Source organism: Dysidea avara, chromosome 12, assembly GCF_963678975.1.
Source record: "Dysidea avara chromosome 12, odDysAvar1.4, whole genome shotgun sequence".
NCBI lineage: Eukaryota > Metazoa > Porifera > Demospongiae > Dictyoceratida > Dysideidae > Dysidea > Dysidea avara.
Genome location: NC_089283.1, coordinates 5,208,860 through 5,231,081, shown reverse-complemented (window position 1 = coordinate 5,231,081; position 22,222 = coordinate 5,208,860). Strand labels below are relative to the sequence as shown.

Sequence of the window (22,222 nt, the reverse complement as noted above, 5' to 3'; positions counted from 1 at the left end):
CACGTGAGAGTACGGTAAAACACGTGACCTGATACTATTTTTAGGATTACGTAAGACAATAGAGTCATATATTTAGCCCAGTCATAGTGGAGTGACATCGCTATGTTTTAAAACAGCCAGATTAGTGTGCAACTCAGATATTGAAAAATGAGTCAGAGGTCAATATCAGTAAAGGTGCGCTACAATGACGATACGAGAAGATTTCAAGTCAACCTTGACGACTCCTCATGGGAGGCGGTCAAACAAAGGGTAAGCGAATATCGCTCCTATTCTTTCAACGCTTGTACGTCGCGCTTCTTTTAAATAGTTGACAACAATGTTTGGTATTGATAATATTCGCGTGAAGTACATGGACGAAGAAAATGACGAGGTGAGGCGTTACCACGTGCGCCATTTTAGTTTATTCACGTATTTTATTTCCCCCAGATATCGCTGGACTCGCAAGGTAAATATGCTTACATCATTGTGTTGACTTCATTTTCAACTTGTGTGTTTTGTTTTCATGCAAACAGAGGAACTGGATTCAGCTGTGAAGGTATGTTAGTTGGATACTTTTTAAGAAGTATCAAGTGTTAATAAACTATCTTTTACAGTTTGCAAAAGAAAATACAGGAATATTAAAACTAAGTGTAGAAGATCACTCAGTATCTAAAGACCCTGAGGTGGATATAGCTACTTCATCGTTTGAAGACTTCGGTACTTGTCGCTTCAAGAACAAAAAAATATGGAAAAATGAAAAGAAATTTAAAAAAGAACGCAAGAGGTATTATGCAGCATTAGCTGAAGAGGTTGGAGAAAGCAAAAAAGAAATTGCTAAGCAGCAAGAAGCAGCTGCCATGTTGGAGAACTTTAAGAATGTTCAGGAGGCTCCAGAGTGGTTCAGAAGGGCTTTTGATAAGGTGCCAGCTTTTTGTTAGTACTTTGAAGTTGTTCAGTAGGAATGTTTTTTTAACACCTCACACTACAAAGTGTTTTATAATGCTGATGTGTGTTGTCATATGACTTGATGAGCTTTGTCATATGTGATGTAATCATGTGATATATTTGTTCGGTTTAGTTTTCAAAGGAGACAGTTCATAAGATACTGCAACAACTGGAAGGAGCTGTAGTTGCAGCCATCCCTGCTCAAGTTGCTGCTGCCACTCCTAATGGCTGCCGTACCTCTGACCAATGTAAGCCTAATACTTTCTGATGATACTGTTACTATTTTGTATTGATAGTTTGTCATTATGACATTGTGTGTGATGGATGTAACTGTACCATTGTTGGAGTACGCTACAAGTGTGGGTAAGTATATTGACACATCATGTGTACTTGTTGTAATGATTAAAATGTGTATGGATTTGTAGTAATTGTGTGGACTATGACTTGTGTGAGGAGTGTGAATCACTTGGTATCCACGATGAAACTCATGTCTTCATCAAGTTGAGGAAACCAACCGCTGTAGCTAGTGGGACTCCATTATTACCAAGACTGCTATACAACCAGGACAGGTAAAAGCAGTGTTCAGTGTCACATGGAAGGGCTATAGTAGATACATATAGCTAAGTTAATCTTTATTGTTTGTGTGTTGTAGTGTTGAACATGATGGAGTTAACAAAGTGGATATATCACAGAAGGAGGATGAAGTGGCTTTGTTGCAGCGTCAGAGTAGCTCTGAGTTTGATAGTATGACAGAAGACTTGGATAGTTTGAATTTGTCACAGAAAGGTCATAGAAAGTAAGGAAGATGCTTGTAATTGTAGTATGTAGCATGTGTGTTTGTGTGTGAATTGTTTCATAATTATATTATTGCTATTTTAATAGATGTCTTGATGCAAAGTTTGTAACAGATGTTGATTTACCAGATAACAGCTTTGTGTACATGGGAGTTCCAGTAAGCAAATGCCTTATCAAGTACACATCGAAAGGTTTACCCTTTTCTTTCCCTTTCAGTTTTCCAAATCCTGGTTGGTCTGTAATGCTGGCTCCAAGCAATGGAAAGATGTGAAGTTGGTACACAAAGAAGGGCACATGCCAGTAACTCACCAAGTCCTCGTTCCAAACCTGCAGCCAGGAGAAGAGGGTGAAATCACTGTCAACTACTGTCCCATTGGCTTTGATGTGCCAGAAAATAAACTGGTAACAAGGTAGGTTTGAAAGTGAATCATTTCCCTTATTTTGTCTTCATCCTGTTGGGAATATTCTATATTGGCTAACTATGATGATGATGTATCCTATTGGAATATGACTATGTTTGGTAGTTGCTTGCTGTTATATAGAAAGTGTCCTTTATAGTAACACAACGAACCGTATAAACTATATCCTTTTAATCATTCCAAAGTCTAAGGAATGGCTGCATCCTGTATTTACTTGTTTTCTATTTACAGTTCATGGAGGTTTGTTCACAAGGACAAAACTGTGTTTGGTGATGAGTTGTGGTTGTCAGTATTTGGACTGAAGAAGATGGCTAATGAAGATGTAGCCAGTTCAGAACTATTTGATATAGTGGAGAGTCCTACAGTTAGCCTGGTCAGTCTAGCCACTGGTGAAGTGTCTACTGATGAAGATACTTTGAATGCCAGTAAGTATGAAGATTTGTTATATAAGTATGTTTCAAATTCCATCAAGCCATACCTTTACTTATTCAATTTTATAATAGGTACAATATTTATGTTGGCTGTGTTTACTTTACTCACAGGGGGTTGTCCAATAGTGATTGACAGAGATGATGTTTCATCCATTGCTAGTGACGATTCATTTGTTGTTGTTATTCCTGATTGTTTTGAACCTAGTGTACCATTGCTGAACCAGTCACCTAAATCACCAGTTAATATTGTGCAACAGCAAGCCCCTCCCACTGTGCAGGAGCATCAGCAGCAATTGGATGACAGAGAATATTCTGTAAATTTGATGACATTTGAGGAACCAGTGGTATCATCTACTCAGCCAGTACGACCCACAGGACTGTTTGATACCCATACAGCTGCTACTGTTGTGTCCAAACCAGCAGTGCTAGAGTCATCTAAACCACCACCTGTTACTCCTAAGCAAATGATTGCCAACCCAAGGACTCATATTTGGGGTAAAAATCCCTTCCAAGTAGCAGCTGGTTTTATTGATGGTGCTATGCATCAGTTGGACACTCGTGTTGGCCAGCCATCTGGAGTGTATGCCACTGCTACACCCAAGACAACTACTGCACCTAAACACCAACCATCCTCCACAACCAACCAAACCTTGAGTCCAATGAAACAACCCTCAGCTCCACCGATGATGGCTGCTTGTAATGATACAGCAAACACCGATGATGATGAAGAATTTAAGGTGACTACTGAGAGTAATGTTTTGTAGTAGAGTTATCTGATTGTTCTTTTAGGATTGTAAGTTTGAACCATTTGAATCAGAGGAGCCAAAGCCAAAACCATCACGTGCTGTTCACTTTGAACCAAAAGACACTTATATACCTTATCCAACACCTGCTCAGTCAAGTCATCCAACTGCTGTGCCTGCTCATTTCCAACCTCCTCTGTACCCTACCTTACAAGTACCAGCTGATAATACTAGTGATGTGGCTCGTCTCCTGCACACACGTCCTGCCCCTTACCAACCACCCCCTCCATGGACACCAAGACAACCAGAAACACCAATGCAACAATTGATGAGCTTGGGGTTCGGGAATCGATCACTAAATGCCAAGTTACTCCACAAGCATAACAGCAACATCCAGGCTGTGGTCAATGAGTTGTTGGACGGTGGCCATTGTTAAACTGCAAATATCTGTTGCTATGGAATTTTTTTATTAATTGTGATGTATACTTGAATGGGAATAATGTGGCTGTATATTGTACATGTGTTACTATTGTGTACCACCCAATTGTCTAATTCAATGAATTGTTTATTGTTTTGCATGTCAAGTGATATACAACTTTTTGCAGATGATTCATCGCTTCATTCCTCCATGCCACTGAATGTCTACACAGGGCTGGATGGAGTGAAAACCATTGATCACCTGGTAATAAGGTGTTTGTAACAGTGTCACTGTTGAGTGTATGGAACTTGTCCTTGTTAAGCACCAAAATGGCTTTATAGCTCACAAGTTCCTGCAGTTACACTAGTGCATTGAACTGGTTTAATACTCTGCTGTAGTGGTCTAGTAAAAAACCTACAATCAATAAAACACTTAACTGCTTGTGTGCTTTCTACCAAGTAGCTGAACCTATGTACTAGATGAGGTTCAAGTTAGAAGGGAAGCCTTGCTGGTTTTAAACTACCTGCTGAGTTGGTTTATATAAACTAGTGTGAAGTTGGTAAGGTTTTTAGGGGATGCTATAAAACATCGGAATGGAATATGTTGCTTCGTTAAAGATTACAGCTTGTATTCTTGCAAGTGACAATGCACTGTAGAATCTAGATCTGTGAATATCTGCTATGCAGATTTGCTCTGAACAACTCACCACGAGAGTGTTTACCAGTGTGCAAGGCTACCTACATAGGTGGAGTGATTTTTTTTTCCGCCCCAGCCTGTTTGGGGACCCAGTAAAATTTTGAAGGGCCCCACTTTTATCTTCTGTCCTTTCTTTGTCCCTGGTGGCCCTACCATAGTGCTCTCGACTCCCACCCTATCCCACAAACCACACTGACAGGGTACAAGTGTTAGAAAAGCAGGCTGGGGGAGAGGCAGATCCTTTGCACAGAAGCCACAGATTCTAGAGAACATATAGTACATATTGAAGACAGATGGCTCTCCCCAGCTATTATCACCTTAACCCATGCACATTTTTTTGTCAGTGGTCACAATAGGGATCTTCTCAGCTGGAGTGCCCTGATAATGAGGGGGTATCTTAGCTGGCAGGTTGACCCACAATTGAAAACCCTCCGACTTTCCACCTTTAGCCAACATCTCATCACAAGGCATTTCACTGTGAACAACACCCCCATAATTATGATTAATTAAACATATATAGCCAATTTATTAGTCGAAACCTTTTAACAAAGCAAAATACTACCATATTCCATGTTTTCAGGTTTTAGAACCATGGATTAAGGCACTAGTGTAAAATGGGCCTTATTGCGACAAAGTGCTTACTTAGACAGGTGTGCTATGAATGTATACTGCAGCAGGGAAGTTAGTGTATGAATGTGGGTGGGATATTATAAAAGAATAGTAAAACGTTGGCACAAGTCATCTTTGGCAAAGAATGTTGCAAAGTGCATAGCTTCTTGGATTGCACAACACAACCGGAAGTCTTGTCAGCAACAAAGGGATTTACCACAAGTAAATAACTTCCTACCAGTATTTAAGACTACTAAATACAATGGTGACTATATAGACCATGCACGTGACCATGTCCAGTTTCTCATAACCTCGTAAAGTGGTATTTTTACTCCCACCTTTTTGTCTGTGGCCAGACCACTATCTCGCCTCCTTTCATTTGTGCTCATTGAGATAAGCTCCGAATAATGACATCACAAATAGTAGCCTGACTGCACAAGGCCAATTCATTACACATTGTAACTTAACTTATGCGTACAACCTTAATGTACTGTGGAACCACTTGCGTTGCTCTCCTTGACATCGTCACTGAGTGAAAGTTATCGTTTGACAATTATCCGTTCTGTTTGCTTTTCATTTCCACTGTTTCGTATTATCTCAGTACATTCACAGACCTCCAATACAGAATTTGTGTAGTAAATGGAAATTGGCACTAAACAACTTCACGTTATTTGATTCACCAGCAAATCATGTGTTATGTATTATTCACTACTCTCAAGTGGAGTAATGCCTTCCCTCAGCTGGCTAAATGTTTCTAAACACTCTAATGGAACATTATACTCTATCCCTGTTTTGTTTGGTAGAGGGAATAGTCGTCTGGCCAAACTGTGTTTTCTAACAACTATCCTCTACCACTGTTATTGCCAAACACATTCTGTTGTCCATGTGATCATGATTTCCCCTACATCATGTTCCTTCACTTGCTCTAGTACAATTGCTGTATGTAATGTTAGGATATATTTGCTGCCTGGAGCAGTTTTGTACAACGTTAGCGTGTTTTATGTCTCCACGTGTAAACAACAGCTGAGGTAGAAGTAACATAAATGTATTATAACAGTTACCAGTATGTAAAGGAGAGTGACGTTTTACAGGAAGTGAATGAGTGAATGTTGTACTTAGTTTTTAATGCTGTGATTTCCTATACTAAACACACAATACACTTAATTCCTGCTGTATTTTAGGTGACAAGTGTGACTCAGGATACATTGTGTGTTTGTTCAAGAGTACAGTCTCTTACAGTGAGTTGTAACTTGGAAGTTAAATTGTCCAACGTTTGTGATGTTGAATAGGCACTAGAAGATTGGTTGAAAAGAATTAAAAGTTCTAGTTGTAGCTGTTCATGTCTGTTTGGCAACTTACACAGCATAACATCATATGTATATTATATTCTTTGTGTTAGGGGTGTACCCAGGAGCCGGTGATGGAAGGAACATTCCCAGGCAAAGCAGCTACATGGGTTAGGGAGAAAGTTCTCATTCGAAGCTACATAGTGTTAATGTATGCATACAGTGAAGTGGTTTTGTTACATCTAACAAATTCATAGTCTACAGGGTCAATAATTGATGCTCTATTAGAGTATCTCAAATTTTTGTAGTTACCTAATGCCCTTATATGCTTTAACAAAGCTAGTTACAGGATAAATACAGCCTCACCGTATATGCATTTTGCACCAAATGCTCCATGTTTGCATGTGACAACACGGACACACCATACACCAAATTCTTTGATATAATGTGTACCTGACAAGTGTTTATATGAGAAGTGCTACTCTTGTGTAGCTGCACTACTAGGTCATACTGTTAGCATGTATGACAGTCTGTACTCACTATATCATGCACCATAGCAATTTGGTATCTCTGTAATCTCAATTTTAGGGTTGTACCAATACCGATGTTATATCGTTGTTGGTCAATTGCATGTCTACAATACACATATTTTGCTCAAGTTATATCCACTATTAAAAGTACCATGAAAATACCTTAGCCTTATTTGCCAAAGTTATGTAGTTGTCAAAGGGTAAAGTTGTATTTGTCAAATGGTAAAGTTCTTGTAACTAACATCAAGAGTATATAGTGGCTCCCCATTTTATACTCTTGCTAACATGAATTGGTCGGGTTTAAATCCCAGGTTGGTTAAATTCTTTTTCATTTTGTGAGGAATTTTTTGCACTGTAATTTGCACTGACAAGTTTGGAGAAAAAACCTTAGTCATAAGTACCAACAAATAAAAGTATTGCATTGTTGAAAAGCATATGAATTGTAGTTATTAATACAACAATAGTGATCATGCTACATACTCTATTATGCTGTAATGGATATCAGTTTGGCTTTGAAGTATTGGCTGTGTATATGATATCGGTTCAATAGAAAACCTTTATCAGAAATAGACAATAAATATCAGATATCAGTATTGGATACAAAATGTGGTATCGGTACAGCCCTACTCAATTTTGTTAGCTTACCTGTGTACAAAAGACTGAGGTAGCATTTTCAGTATTGCCTACCTATTGTTTGTGTACTGTAAGGACACTCGTATTTCCTACTTGTATGTAAAGTAGGAAGTTGGGAAATGTTTTCAATGCATTATGTGATATCTGCTATAGCTACATTGAAAGTCATGATATTTCCATTCTATTGACATTATGGCATCATCATGTAGATATTTTTGTAAACTGTCAGGAATCCTCCACCGCAGTTGTATGAAATCCTTCTCACCCTTCCCCCACACATGCATGGATGTGTGTACTACATGCAAACATGCACACATGTGCCAGTACACACACACACACATATACGCACACAAATCAAGCAATGCGAAAACACAGCCATTGCTGCCCAGTAAGCCAGCACTGCATGTGCACCACAAAGCCTTATGCAGACAAATCCTCCTGGGGCAGGGCTAGTAACCCGCAGGAAGACTGTCCAGGTCTCACGGAGAGACTGAGGTCAAAGAACTCAAAGTTCCACAATGCACATGCACACATGCACGCCTAGGTCTGCATAACTGCCCCTTAATAGTATGTACACATCAATAGATTGTACTAGTTAGAGGATGTATGCTCTGCTATTGTTCTGTAATATGACACAAGTACAGGTGGGGCTACAAAGAAGCCATTGCGGTGTCACATTTCTGCAGTGGTTTTCACTAGTATGAATATGTATCTGATAATAGTGAATAATAACAAACTGTGATAAGTAGGTGATTATCAGTAACAATGATCAAAGAAGTGTGCCAGAAAGTAAACCTGTCATCAATCACTATCATATTCTGATTGTCAACTGTGCTATTGAGTCAATTACATCTTATATGACTGTTAGTTTTCAAGAAATGATGAGAGCCTGAATTTGTGAAGTAGATAATTCTGCCATGACTGACACCATTTCATAAGCTTCAAACAGTGTAATAACAGATATTGTGGCTATATACTCTCATATATTGTACTGTTATTGTGCACACATACTTTACTGTATGTAAGTATAGTTTTAAAAAGCACGTTGAAGACTTACCTCATACAGATGACTCATGCAACTGGTCACAGCTAACTGATCAAATTGCATAATTTCGTAATATGTTCAATTGCACTCAAAGTAATGCTCCTAGTGTTTTAACTCACGTAGGGGTGTAGTTTATGAGAGGGAATGTGTTTATACAAGAAACTATTAATTACAACTGCGTAACTACAGTGAATTGTGTACACTAGCTAATAAGACTGGAAAATGTTTGTACTGCATCACTACAACACTATCACTTGCAGGGAGTACAATTGTTTACAACTTAGCTGTTATTAAGGAGCGGAGAATCAGATACGCACATGCTATGCTGCTTCCATCATAAAACATAGCTTATGTAGACAGCTTATGTTAGCTACATATTTTGTGCATACAGTTGAGTTGCTGTCTGTTTTAAATTACATAAATACACAGTTATTCCCACACGTGTAGCTTTAGATACTCAATAGTTGTAATGGGTGGATAGGGGGGCAAACACTGCAGCAGCGGCTAGTCAAGTCATCTATTATGATCATACTTAATTGACTTAACATGGCCTAACACTCCACAAAGTTAATAACACTTTACACATAACTACACACTACAAAGTCACTCCCATGTGGTAACATAGGAAACAAGGCTTATCTAATCCATATTAGCTAATCACACCCTTACACATATTCATACTTCTAGCACACACATCTGAGAAAGCAGCTCCTTTCAAGTCACAATTGTTCCAATTGATGTTCTCAAACAAACTGTGTGTTGAATTCATTTGGGCTGTTATCCTATTCCACAAATGTGTAAGCATATTTATATTGCTCTGTTCTTCAAATTCTTCTTAGAAAAGAGATCACACATGCACTGCAGTGAGGTCAATACGTTTAACTATACACATTGGCTTACTACTGCTTGAAAACAGGTGTCATTCACTAACTTGGTAAACTACTAATCTTTTTAGCATGTTCGAACACTTGGTTTGGCCCAATTAAGGTGTTTGTGATTATTATACAGTGTAGTAGCTATGGACACATTTTAGTATAGCTTCAGATCTCTCAAAAGGATTCTAAAATAGAAACAAAAGAGGCCCTAGGTTCCTCTGAGACAACTCCAGACATGAAAATAGCTCCAAAACTTCTGGGTTTAACACATACCATAAACATTGCACTAAATGAATTTAAAACTGTTCATGTAATTCTGAATTACTCATAGCAATAAATGACATGTTTCATAAAAAGTAATATTACAAAAATGAATAAATTTCAGTATACAGTGTATACAGACGTAATAAATCTCAGAAATGATCATGCAGTGGTGATACATAATAATTTAAAAAGTGTTATTATTAAAACCAAACAAGAATGGACTTGTATAGTTATCAAGAAAATTTACAACTTTAGCCATCCGTATAATTGATAGGTGGTCCAGTTACTAAGATCAAGAATTACACTCCTGTAATCGCACGTGTTGGCAATTACGATCTTGAAGTTCATTCAACAACATGCAACCAGAGAATCTTGTAAAGGTAGTGATACCATCAGGTAAAGGGGTACCTATGTACAAAGAGAAATTTATAAAACCATATATGGTTTTATACAAATAACTTTATACCTGGCGGTAGCCCTCCAATATAAAACAAAGAGTTTGTGTCAGCATTCTGGTCAGTACCGGCAAATCTTGCCTTCTGTGGTGGCTGATTGTCTACTGTTAAACTGATGAAATTTCCTTTCTTCTGTGCCAGAACTGTATGCCATCGATTATCACTTAGTCTTTTTCCTTGATATTGGATCAAGAAGCCTCCTTCTCCATTGTCCAAATGGTAGAATAACTAAAGACATAAATTGTGACTAATGACGTGGGAGATAAAACTTATTCATGCACAAAGAATGGGAATCATTGGTATTGTATTTACTTTCGGTTTCAGTCTACTCATAAGTTTTCAGTGTTACAGAATAGGAACGATTTCAGTGTAACAAAAGATCATGTCATTAGTAATGTTTTACATTTCTACAACACTGACTCACTTTTCCATGTTTCATTTCCATACTAAGAGCGTCAGTGCCCTCCGAGGAAAAAACACTGAATAATACCCCCTCCTTATTGTTTGTCTTCAACTGTATCTGTATTGAAAAATTACTGCCCACTTTGCCGGGAGGAAGTCCTATGGGTTTGCATGATGAAAACAAGATACGATACGTTGTTGACGACTTACTGTAAGTAGCGTATCCATTGCCATCAAAATAGTACGGCTTAGCTGGTATTTCCTGTGTCACTGAACAATTGAAACTGGTGGACTTTAATCCAATACTATCTCTGAAATCATAAAGCCTATTGAGACCAATTCATAATAAATTAACATAATAATTTCAAAACAATGTCTCTAACTTTTGCTGTATTTTGAGTTCCTTTAAACATCCAGTAAATGATGTATCAGTTACTCCTTTCAATAAAGGTGACAGGCGTTCAGGAATTCCTCCAACAAACAAAGGCCCCCAAACAGTTGAAGACAGAAACTGTGAGCGTATAGAACTGTACGCAGCAAAGCCTTGGTCCACGTACAATTGCAAGCTATAGGGGAAGTGATAAAATTTGTAATAAAATCCTTCATTAGCAACCATACTATATACAAAAGCACAACAATTATGCAACCACACTGCAGTGTTATCACAACCACACTAAAGTGTTTGTATGAGTATCATTTTAAGGAGTGGTACCCAAACTATGTACATTACTGTAGTGTACGCTGGTGAAAGTCTTCTAATCAAGTTACCAATAAGAAGAGAAATAACTGTAAAATAGTAATGACACTCAAGTCCTTTAGTGGCAATAGTCATTTGCAACTTGCTGTTAAGTAATTACGTAGTTACCACCACTTCAAGAGAAATAGAATTCCTCTGAAGTGGCTACAAATATTTCAAGCCCAAACCAACCAAATTCCTAACTGACCACTTGTACAAACTATGACAACACATGTAAATAACATACCACACATTCAAACAAATTGTCAATAAAGTGTGAAGTATTAGGTGTGTAGCCCCCCATACCTTGCTGTGGTCTTAACCAGATCAATTTTGTGCCATTCTCCATCATTTAGCTTTGCTTGAGATGCCAACTCTGTAACACCATCTTCTGATTTGTAGCGGAAAACAAGAGCTCCTTTCACCACAAGAAACGAATACCAATAGCCCTAAGATACATGTATCCATCACATATGAGACTTAACTATTTTTATAATGTAACAAGCAATAGATCAAATATCAACAACTGAGCTTGTGTGGCACTATATATGTAAGGCTGCTTGCCAGTTAGGTATATAGCTACAAGGCTCTTAACAAAACAGTATTCAATTAAGGTCAAGTTAATTGGCAGGAATTTGAAGTATGAAAAATTCCTTACCATTGACACATTGGTGTTGAAGAGCAGGAGGGCATTAGCGGATGAAGTTCTGAAAACAAATGAGTAACTGAATGACTGGTTGTATGATGGTGCCTGTAGCATGGCATATCCATCTCCTTGTAATGATAACTGGTGCTGCGGTCCCTGAATAATTTGTATTGAGTCAGTAAAACAATGAACAAATCTGATTTAGGTACATACCCTGTCTCTATACTCCTGGCTTATCTTGGCTGCATTAAGTTGTACATGAAGATTGTCAATATCATATTCTAGGTATTGTTTTTCGTTTTGTAATGTAGAAATATCTTCATTGATTTCTGTCAGCAATTTCTCTACCCTCTGGCTTCTTTCCTGCAGCTCTACAACTGCACGAACACAATATTGCATAATATTACAGACAGAGGCCTCATTCTTGCACGTACAATTAAAAGAATATTAGGGAGATAAGCAACTGACAATAAACATTCATATCATATTACAAAGGCTTCAAAGAACTTACTGCTTTTTGCTGTGTTCGATGTGTCTATTGATGAAGAGATTTTCTTAACTCTCTTTTTAGCTATTCCAGTCATCCGAATTGCTTCATATACTTTAGCTTTTATGGAGTTAGCTTTTACCATCCCTCTATCAATGTTTTGTGCTAGAAAATTTACAAGTTAACATGTGCAATATACCTACCTATATGTCAACATCCATACACACATGCACGCACAGATGCACACACTTGCGCATGCATGCACTCACGTACATAGCTATACATGCACACATACCTATAGCTAACAGCAAATCAGTGGTTCCTTTAGTGCTTGTTGTGTCCCTTTTATAGAATTTTGACAGAGTTACCTAAAAACAATTGACAGGTGATTATGTAACAATAGTTCAACCAGCAATGCACTTATTATAAAATTAAAGCATATCATTTTTCATTGACAATAAAGCACACTTTGTTATGGTGACAGCAAACAACTGTAAGCAATTTATCACATATTGCCAGTCAGCCAGTCTGCCTAGTAAAATGTATAGCTAGCTAGCAATAAAACAGGTGCTTACTGGTCCTATATCACTCACTACTAATGCTATCAATAATCATAGCCATACCCAACTACAACAATGAAACTAGAGTAATATGCTGTAGCAATACAAAGTTCTTTTTAGTACTAAAAAAATGGTATAGGTTACTAAAACTCATAGAACACACACTTAGCTACACTAACATAGCAGCGGCATACCTTGGACACAAAATAAGAGTGGGGAATTCCAAGACGGTTTATTAAAAATTTCTTCCATCTAAATAGAACAGATAGGAAGTTGTAATGTGTTATTCACCAACAATGGGACATGTTAACAAGATGCTGTGATAAACATGACTATATATGTGAAGTTACTTGTTAACACCATAACACTACAAACCTCAAGTAGTTAGTACTGTCTCTCCACAAGTTATCAAATACAATGGCACTATTGTAGGGTGAGAGGGAATTATTGTCAGATGTCCCATTCCTTGTTACACTCTGCAATCAGGAAACATATTCATAAGAAGATGAATTGGAGCAATTAAAATAGAATTAAGCACTTTAAACCACTAGAATACTTGTGGTAGAATGGTAAAAGTTGACACAAAGGAGATAACAAGATTATAATTACCTCAGCTATCACTCTAACTCTGCCATTGGCTCCACTTATCTCAAGTACTAATGCAATTAGTTCAACATTCCCTTGATTGCTGTTGTTATCATCTTCAGTTGACTAATTCCACAGACAAGCATTTAACACATTAAATATGGCACCAAATGCATGTCATCGTGTATGTAAATGATATTTACATGTTTATGATAATAAGAGATCTATTGGTTCTAACATAAAAAACAGTTTAAACTACTTACATGCAACTTATCATACAATGACATGTGTTTGGCATGGCTTAAGTAATGCTAACAGCAGGTCTCTCACCATACACACAGGTACAACAGAACCCATTACATAAAGGGCAAAGTTTACAAACTTATTGAATGAATACTGCAAGAGAGCCTATAGCATTGTATCAAACATACAGCTCAGTGGGCTACAAATATTTTTATATTTTATATCTTGTTTTTAACCATATTAGCTAAAATTATTAATCATTGCCTTAATTACCTCATTTGATTGCAAACACAGCAGCAGGGTCCGAGACTGTTTCTCATAGTAGTTTACTGCTTGCTCGTATAGCGGGGGCATGCATTGAGCCATGCTCTGGTCCTGTCAACAAAAGAAAACAAACACAAACAGATAGCCCACAGCTAATGTTACCACACCGATATCAGCTGACACAAAACACGAATACGTATCATTTCAACAACATCAAAGTTGCACTCAATTCAGTAAACACAACATGCAGCTAGCTAACTGCTATTAACATAATTGTAGAGGTCTTGCTAACTTAGCAATCTGTAGTGATTCAATGCACATTGGAAAACGATTAGTTGGTAATGCAGAGGAGACGTGCATGCACACGTGGCTACGTTTGCCAGCTTACTGTATTCCATCCTAGTGAATGAATCAATTCTGCAGGCACGCTGGGAGATCGCTCCAACAATTCAGCAGCTCTGGCTACAGAAATTAGCGCCAAGACGCACACAAAGGCTTCAATTGCGAGCACGGTCATCACTGCTACTGAGGTTGAATAGACTACAAACCTATCGATAACTACTTGTTTATATCACAGGGATGCTTCCGGTTACGCGCGCCCCTACTAAGTTACATCCGGTTTCGTCACTGTAGCTGTACATGCGCACCTATGATTAACTAGTGATAAACATGATATCATAAAAATCAATTAGCAATAATAACACCAGTGATAGGCAATTATATTAGTATTTGTTAGTTGTATTCACTGAGGTATGCACCCTCCATGCAACTAACTGGTAAAGTATGGGTATTACAGCTATAGTGCATAGCAAATCCTGACTGCAACTGCTCAGGAATTTTTCCACATTTAATGGAATTTTTTCAATTGTCATACACATGTAGCTACAGGTTCCTATGTGGTAGTGGGATGGTGGGATGCATGTTATGAAGCAAAAGATAATATTGTAGAAGACAAACCATACTGTGACGTATAATATGTTTGTATACTAATATGTATAGTTGCCTTATCTAGAAACATTATGGTATTACAAACCATAACTCTAGTCTAGCCTTATCCAACACACCACTGCATGGCGCGCATTTCCTCCATGTCCATAGCTGACCATTGGCCTGTCACATATGTAGTTGTATGCACACACTGTGGTATACACAGGATGTGTACTAGCCATTTATAAATATGGACTCTTACACATGTGATCATTTTGGTGCCAGCTGATCACACATTCCTAATTTGGTTGCTGCCCTGTCTGTGATGCCTATACGCGATTCCTATCTACCCAACTAGCTATACTCTAGCTGTCGATATTGCTAGTGTCATGGTTACAGTCACTTTATCATTATCACCATATACAGAGTTCGCTCCCACAATCACATAATTATGAGGTTAATATCGCGGTAAAGGTCAGCCACACCTACGAAAATGGCGAAGCTAACGATCGTGTTTTTTCTCAACTTGATAGTGCAGATTGTTTTGTCAAACAACAATGAGCTCCCTAGTGAAGAAAGTCTCATAGATGATTTCAGACCTCCCTCAGTACCACTAATGGTAGTCGATCCTTATTTCAGGTTAGTCACGAGTGTGTCATGTGACGTCAGACGATATTTACTATTTGCATAGATCGTATATTAATACACTATCTATGCTATTAGTAGTTCAGCTAACGGGATTTTTCGTTTTGCTTTTAATTTTGTAAATTAATAGCCCCTTCACCGCACCGTTATGCCCACCTCTCGCATTACATCACAGGCTCCCTACAGAAGACTTGTTAACATAGCTACCAGCTAAATGAGCTGCTAAAATAACATTGCTTTTATCATGTTTCTAGTGTCTGGTCGAATGCAGATAATTTGTACGATGACTGGCCCCGACACTGGAGTGGTAGTATTGCAGCTTTTTCTGGAATGATATTAATTGATGGGAAGCCTTACAGGTAAAGACCTGCCCATCATGCACGTACACAACTCTGGTTGATTGTGTGATATTGCAGATTTATGGGGAAGGATGTTGATTTGGCTGGAGATGCTATGAAGCAGACAAACCTGACCGTACGTGCCATATACAATTTGTCAAACAATACTGTAGTTTGTAATAGCCCATTTGTTTCAAAGCTCAAATCCAAAACAGTTTTTATGACAGTAATTCATTTCCAATGTGTGGCCAACTAACTTTGTTATGAATACAATAATTTGTTACATACAGGTCTACCCAATGCAGACAATATACGAGTTTCAACAAGATGGTATCAGATTGAGTGTACGAGTGAGTACTGTTAAGTACGTTAGTAGATTGCTTTGTATAATTCAGTTTCTTTATTAGTTCACAACGCCATCTATCCCAGGAGATCCCTTCCTGGGCCCTTATCCAATAACATTTATAACATATGAAGTGGCGCCAACAGATGGAATGGAACACAAAGTTGAAATATACTATGACAACACAGGAGAGGTCTGTTTGTTGTCTGGTGGTCGTCTGTGTTATGTGTGTACACGAGTGTGTTGTTATATGTCCCCATTCTTGTGTGATTAGCTCATAACAACACTGTTTATCGATCATCAACAGAAACCACACAAATTATTCATTGCTCCAGGGCACTAATAATAAAGTTATTGAAAAGGTATTTTTTGTAATGTGTCAATAATAGCAGTTTACACAATTGACCAGGTGGTATAAGTGAACCAGGAGTTGACTGAATATATCCTATATAGTTAGCCTATGGTATTGGACATTTGTACAGCTGACCCACTAATTGTGAAGTGGTTGTGTTAGTGTGTTGGCAGGTCAGTGTACACAGCTGACCCAGTGTAAATGGTGGAGAACATCTGGTGAACATATCCTCAAAGCTATAAATGAATGTGTTAACATAATAAATTTTTCCTGGACAACAGACTTTGATACCCACGAATGTACCTTTACAAAAGTGCATATTGTTTGTACCACATGTAGATTGCAGTGCATGATGTTTCCGAGAAGATAGTGTGGTCCAGAGAACAGCCTTCATCTCCAGGCTTTGTTATGATGAGGATTGGCACAGAGGCTCAGGTAAGAAATTATTACTAATCGATATTCTTTTGTATCATAATGACATCAAAGGATTACTTTGGTCAAAGATCTGATCGCATTAACTGGGGTAAGATCAACATTAGAAGATGTTTGAAGTCACGTCATTTGATATTGTGTCAAATTAAACACAGCACACGTACTAATCATAACTTGTTATGTCTCAGGATATTTCTACCTTGTGGTAGAAGATGATGGCAGTATTAACACAACTATGGTTCATTCTACTATGGCACGAACAGCCTTCATGAAAGGAGATAAATTTCCTGCTGATGACAAAGTATGTATTATCTTCATATCTTGTCTGTTAGAGTTGTGTGATATTTCACACGTAGAACTCCCCAAGGCCTTGTAGTCAGGATTGGCCTGTCCTTGCTGTGAGGTGGAATCTGGGAGTGGTTGGAAAAAATGATATCGTCTCCAAGCGAATCACACTTGGTTACGATCAAGTCTATTCCATTAAGTAAGCATGTACATAGGATGTGTATGATTACACTAATTACAACGTGATACAACCTATATTTTTTTTCTGTCTGTGATGTGAGGTAACATTTATACCATTATTATAAAATTTAATTAAACAATAACATGCCACTATATATAATATTTTAGAGTATATTTTGATAATCATCTTCCTTAGCAACCAGCACTTGTATGTGCTAAGTTGCATACTTTTATAATTGGATTATAATGTATTACAGTGTGCCTGTGTTTACAGTAATTTGAGAAGCTAGTATGCCTGAGTATTCTATTATTTTACTTTCTCCAGATATTTTGGGACTGCAATGCAGCCATATTGGGCTTCAATGAACAAGACCACGCACATGCTCACTTATGCTACAATACTGTATGACTCATTCAGAGCAGTAAGTTAAACCAGTCACATATAACGGTATTAATGGTTTTGCTTTCACAGAATTGTGATCAGCTTGATGCAATGTATATTAAAGCCTTGAACAACAAGGGGGGTCCTTACTATGCAACAATTGCATCGCTGGCCTGGAGGTACTTATAATATTATTATTAATGATAGGTGATAATTGTACAACAGGCAGACAGTGGGAGCTACCATCCAAGTGTACAATAACGTCACTGGTGGCGATCTATGGATGTTTATGAAAGAGATATCTAGTGATGGAGACATTAGTACAGTAATTACACTATTAAATTAAACCAAGTATCAAGTTTCTATTAGACTGTATTATAGGTTGATGTCATTTATCCTTCATCTCCATTATTTCTTTTTGATATTGGTGTCTCGGTAAATACAGTTAATGCTATTATTACAAATACTTTACTGTGCAAATATGTGTGTTAGGGACTTTGGTCAATTTTAGAACCGATCCTAGTGTATGCCAACAATGGATCTGGTCAATATGGAATATCAATACCTTACAATCTCCAGTGGGTGAGTAATGTGATATGCTTAAAGTATGAACTTAATATTATCTGCTTGTATTTCTACAGGCCCCACATCACCTAGGACATTGGCCAGGTAAAGTTTGTCATATTCACAGAGTATAATGGTGTTTATTTTATAGTTGCTGATCTGAGTCCTAATCATCAGGAACAAATGCCAGTAGAAGAATCAGCCAATATGGTAGTACAATTGTGTGGTCACTAGCAATTGAAGTGTTGTCGTACTATAACTATTCAGCTGATAATGATTGCTGCCATTTCAAATTCCTGGCATGGGCTCGTCGATTTTCTGGAGCCTTACTGGTAATGCTATAGCTGAAGAATCATTAGTAATAATATCATCACGTATAAAGGGCGGTGTTGAAGATTTGGGCTGACTATATTGTTACCAGCCTCCCTGATCCTGGCAACCAATTATGCACTGATGATTTTGAAGGTCCATCTCCTCACAATGTCAACTTGGCTGCCAAGGTAAGTTGTACAAAAGCTGCGCTTTAACCAGGAAAGAATGTATAACATTTATATCATTAACTGCTAGGAATCGGTAAATAAGTTGGACCTGCCTTCAACCTATTTTGGCATGTACTGTTTTTCAAATTTCTTGGCTTTATTGTTAACTAGGTAGCACTATAAATGTAGATCAGTGTTTAGGTATTCAACATATGTGGTATATCTGTGTGATGGTATCCAGGGAATTGTGGGACTGGCTGCTTACGCTAATCTACTGAGGAATGCTAACAGATCTGATGACGCAGTACATTATGAAACAATGAACAAACAATTTGTGGACTACTGGCTGAAGAATGCTAATGTGAGTTGTTAGCACAGTCTAAACCCATACATATGTGTGATTAAAGCTTGTTTCGTTGTGTTCTAATATGGTTGTGTACATCACACTACAGGATGGAGACCACTACAAACTGCAGTATAATCTAGACAAGACTTGGTCACTGAAGTACAACCTATTCTTTCAAGTAAGCAGTGACTCCAGTATTGACTAAAAGACATACCTTGATATCAGCAGTAAATGTGGGCACTTTAATGAGAACAGTTTAGGTCTCATGTGACTGAAACATCTTGATGTTTTAGGAAACTATTTGTTGGTGACAATTTGTCCATATTTTTGTGTTCCTGTAACCTTGGAAAATTTTTGTCATGCAAGGATACTGATCAATAAAACCGGGTGATTTGTCACAATTAATCCTCCTACCATTGACTTGATCCTTTCGATATAACAATGAAATTCACTATAACAAGTTTTGTTAACTTACAAACAAATACATGGTTAAGTATCCCATAGGACGTACTGCATGAGTTTGCCAGTGTACGAGGTCCTTGTCACTGAACAGGCATACAGCAGTCGTTGCATTGTATTCTATTCAGACCATTTTTGTAATTTTTGCAATAAATTTGTCTACAACTAGAACATGCGCACAATTAGTACTACTATGTTTTATTGTGAGCTTAAAACAATGTCAAATTATCTGCTTGAAAGATGATAGATTGTAACCAACTACCACCACGCGCAATGGCAATGAATGCATAACAAACAATTGTGTTTATATTACTACCGTTACCAAGCTGATGGTGAAGCAATAGTGTTTTGTCTAGCTGTTGTAACTGGCTCCTTTTTTGGTAGAAAGCATTTGGGATTGATTTGTTCCCAGATTCAGTATTTGAAATGGAAGGGAAGTACTACATGAGTAAAATGAATAAGGTAAGGTTGTTATGATGTGAGCATTAAAAGTACTTGAGAATGTTTTGTCCTTTAAAAGTATACCTATAATGGAATTTATAGAAAATGCTAAATCTAATAGAGTTACTTGTCTATTGCAGTATGGGGTACCATTGGATAACAGAGCTGATTTCACCAAGACTGATTGGGAGATGTGGGTAGCTGCAATGGAAGATGACACTGTGGTATGTACCCTGTTAATGTTGTTATACAAAGGTGTGTTTTAAACAACATCCACTCACAGTTTGATGCTATCACCAAAGCAGTGTACAAGTTTGCAAATGAGACACCAGATCGAGTTCCATTCTCTGATTGGTTAGTTAATTTGAAAAGTTAAACCTCAAACATTTGTGTTTTACTAGGTATTACACATCCACTGGCAAAGTCAGGGGATTCAGAGCTCGGCCTGTCATTGGTGGTCTCTACGCAAAGATGTTGGTTAATTAAAAACACTAAGTAACCCTGTTGTTAAAGTCCAACACTTGTAATATATAAATAATATGACAGCAGATATCAAGTCCTTGAATTGATCATGTTTAATTACTTTTTATGTAGTTTTTAGACCCTTTTGGTGGTGAATTTGGTGGATTTTGGAGGTGTCTAAGTTACTTAGACCCTTTTCATGTTTACTTAGACCCTTTTCATGTTTATTACGCGCACCCGGACTGGTAGCATTGGCAACGCATCGCCACCTGAAAATTTATTTTAAACGGTAACGGGTGGAGTAATGGCTTGTTTCTACTAATGAACGCTACATTTCTCTGTTACAAGCAGCTGTCAACAATGTTAAGGTACAACAACTACATAAAGGGTCTAAATAACTTAGACTTCAGACCACAGGGGTCTAAGTAATTTAGTAACCCTCAGGCCCTGTAGTAGCGCCTTCGCTTCGCTCAGGCGCCACGACACAGGGCCATCGGGTTACTAAATTACTTAGACCCCTGTGGTCTGAAGTCTAACTATTACGTAATAACTATATCTATTCTTTGGTTTTGTCTCAATAAAGTCATTGAATTCTACTTTCTTGTATTATCCTTTTTGTGGTATGCTTCGTATTCTATTACTGGTATGTCAACTTGTAAAAAGATTAAAAGCATATCAGAATAGTTACTCAAATGTCAAGAAACACATTAACAATGCTCTACGCATACACCAAGTGATACTTTAATGTTATTAATCACAAACCAGTGACATCCTGCTTGGCCAAGTGACTAAAGTTATTTACAGCCATTGTGAAACCTATCAGTACATAGGGAAAAACTCTGATGTGTCATGTTATAGCTGTAATGAATTTAATACTTAAAGTGGTGCATTTGCAGCCAGTAAGGAGTTGGTTATGTTACCTGAACTTTTAAATAGTTACAGTTCAGTGAGAAGTTTACTGTCATAGTGTTCTTGGTTATCAGAATAACAACAAAGTTCTCAAATGGTATACCATATTATAGTTGTGTGTTTATTTTGGCTTAGAGGAAGTGATGATATAGTGACGTCTATCACTTTACCAGGAACAACAGATCAAATGTTACGTACTTGTAATCATTTTAATGCTAAGGATACATACATTTGAGAAACTCAATATACTTCATGTTTTACATCTGAGACATGGTACAGCCTCCTGCAGGTTACATTGCACAAGTGTCTTGTACTGTTTCATCGAATAGGCTGTAGCATGACTGTGCATGTTAACACAGTAGCCGCTAAATTTTTTGGGTGTGTGTTGTACAGTTACTACACTATGTAGTATGTACAGTGAGATTTGTCTGCTTCATAGCATTTTCAGCCAAATTGACGCCCTTCCCCATAAATCTGAACACAAAGTTGCATGTGTGCATGATGGGTAGGCCTTTACCTGTAAGGTTTCCCATCAATTAATATCATTTCAGAAAAAGCTGCAATCCTGCCACTCCAGTGTTGGGGCCAGTCATCATACAAATTATCTGCATTTGACCAGACACTAGAAACAT

The 22,222-nt window shown here is 37.7% G+C and overlaps 3 protein-coding genes across 3 annotated transcripts; 2 read left to right on the top strand and 1 right to left on the bottom strand.

The window, feature by feature from the left end:
• Window positions 1-32: 32 nt before the first annotated feature.
• Window positions 33-3,896, top strand: LOC136240019 (next to BRCA1 gene 1 protein-like). The gene is made up of 14 exons (XM_066030817.1): window positions 33-249; window positions 308-370; window positions 427-445; window positions 513-535; window positions 594-899; window positions 1,058-1,172; window positions 1,221-1,287; window positions 1,350-1,493; window positions 1,577-1,720; window positions 1,807-1,876; window positions 1,936-2,129; window positions 2,370-2,563; window positions 2,681-3,306; window positions 3,359-3,896. The coding sequence occupies exons 1-14, from the start codon at window positions 148-150 to the stop codon at window positions 3,746-3,748; spliced, it is 2,457 nt and encodes an 818-aa protein (XP_065886889.1). The 5' UTR covers window positions 33-147; the 3' UTR covers window positions 3,749-3,896.
• A 5,799-nt stretch (window positions 3,897-9,695) lies between these two features.
• Window positions 9,696-14,582, bottom strand: LOC136241155 (laminin subunit alpha-1-like). The gene is made up of 15 exons (XM_066032334.1): window positions 14,435-14,582; window positions 14,056-14,157; window positions 13,564-13,665; window positions 13,330-13,430; window positions 13,149-13,206; window positions 12,690-12,762; window positions 12,419-12,559; window positions 12,121-12,284; window positions 11,920-12,063; window positions 11,568-11,710; window positions 10,909-11,091; window positions 10,736-10,851; window positions 10,548-10,684; window positions 10,135-10,351; window positions 9,696-10,076 (listed from the first exon to the last, which is right to left on the bottom strand). Exons 1-15 carry the CDS (start codon window positions 14,561-14,563, stop codon window positions 9,961-9,963), a joined length of 1,926 nt encoding a protein of 641 aa, XP_065888406.1. The 5' UTR covers window positions 14,564-14,582; the 3' UTR covers window positions 9,696-9,960.
• Window positions 14,583-15,421: 839 nt separating this feature from the next.
• LOC136240841 (uncharacterized) lies at window positions 15,422-20,801 on the top strand. Its single transcript, XM_066031902.1, has 24 exons — window positions 15,422-15,612; window positions 15,873-15,977; window positions 16,035-16,092; window positions 16,247-16,306; window positions 16,364-16,492; window positions 16,991-17,086; window positions 17,138-17,174; window positions 17,272-17,384; window positions 17,440-17,567; window positions 17,874-17,970; window positions 18,021-18,109; window positions 18,156-18,255; window positions 18,312-18,365; window positions 18,423-18,512; window positions 18,572-18,599; window positions 18,646-18,704; window positions 18,762-18,826; window positions 18,877-18,994; window positions 19,215-19,334; window positions 19,426-19,497; window positions 20,163-20,240; window positions 20,360-20,443; window positions 20,503-20,573; window positions 20,621-20,801. The coding sequence occupies exons 1-24, from the start codon at window positions 15,467-15,469 to the stop codon at window positions 20,703-20,705; spliced, it is 2,082 nt and encodes a 693-aa protein (XP_065887974.1). The 5' UTR covers window positions 15,422-15,466; the 3' UTR covers window positions 20,706-20,801.
• Window positions 20,802-22,222: the final 1,421 nt, after the last annotated feature.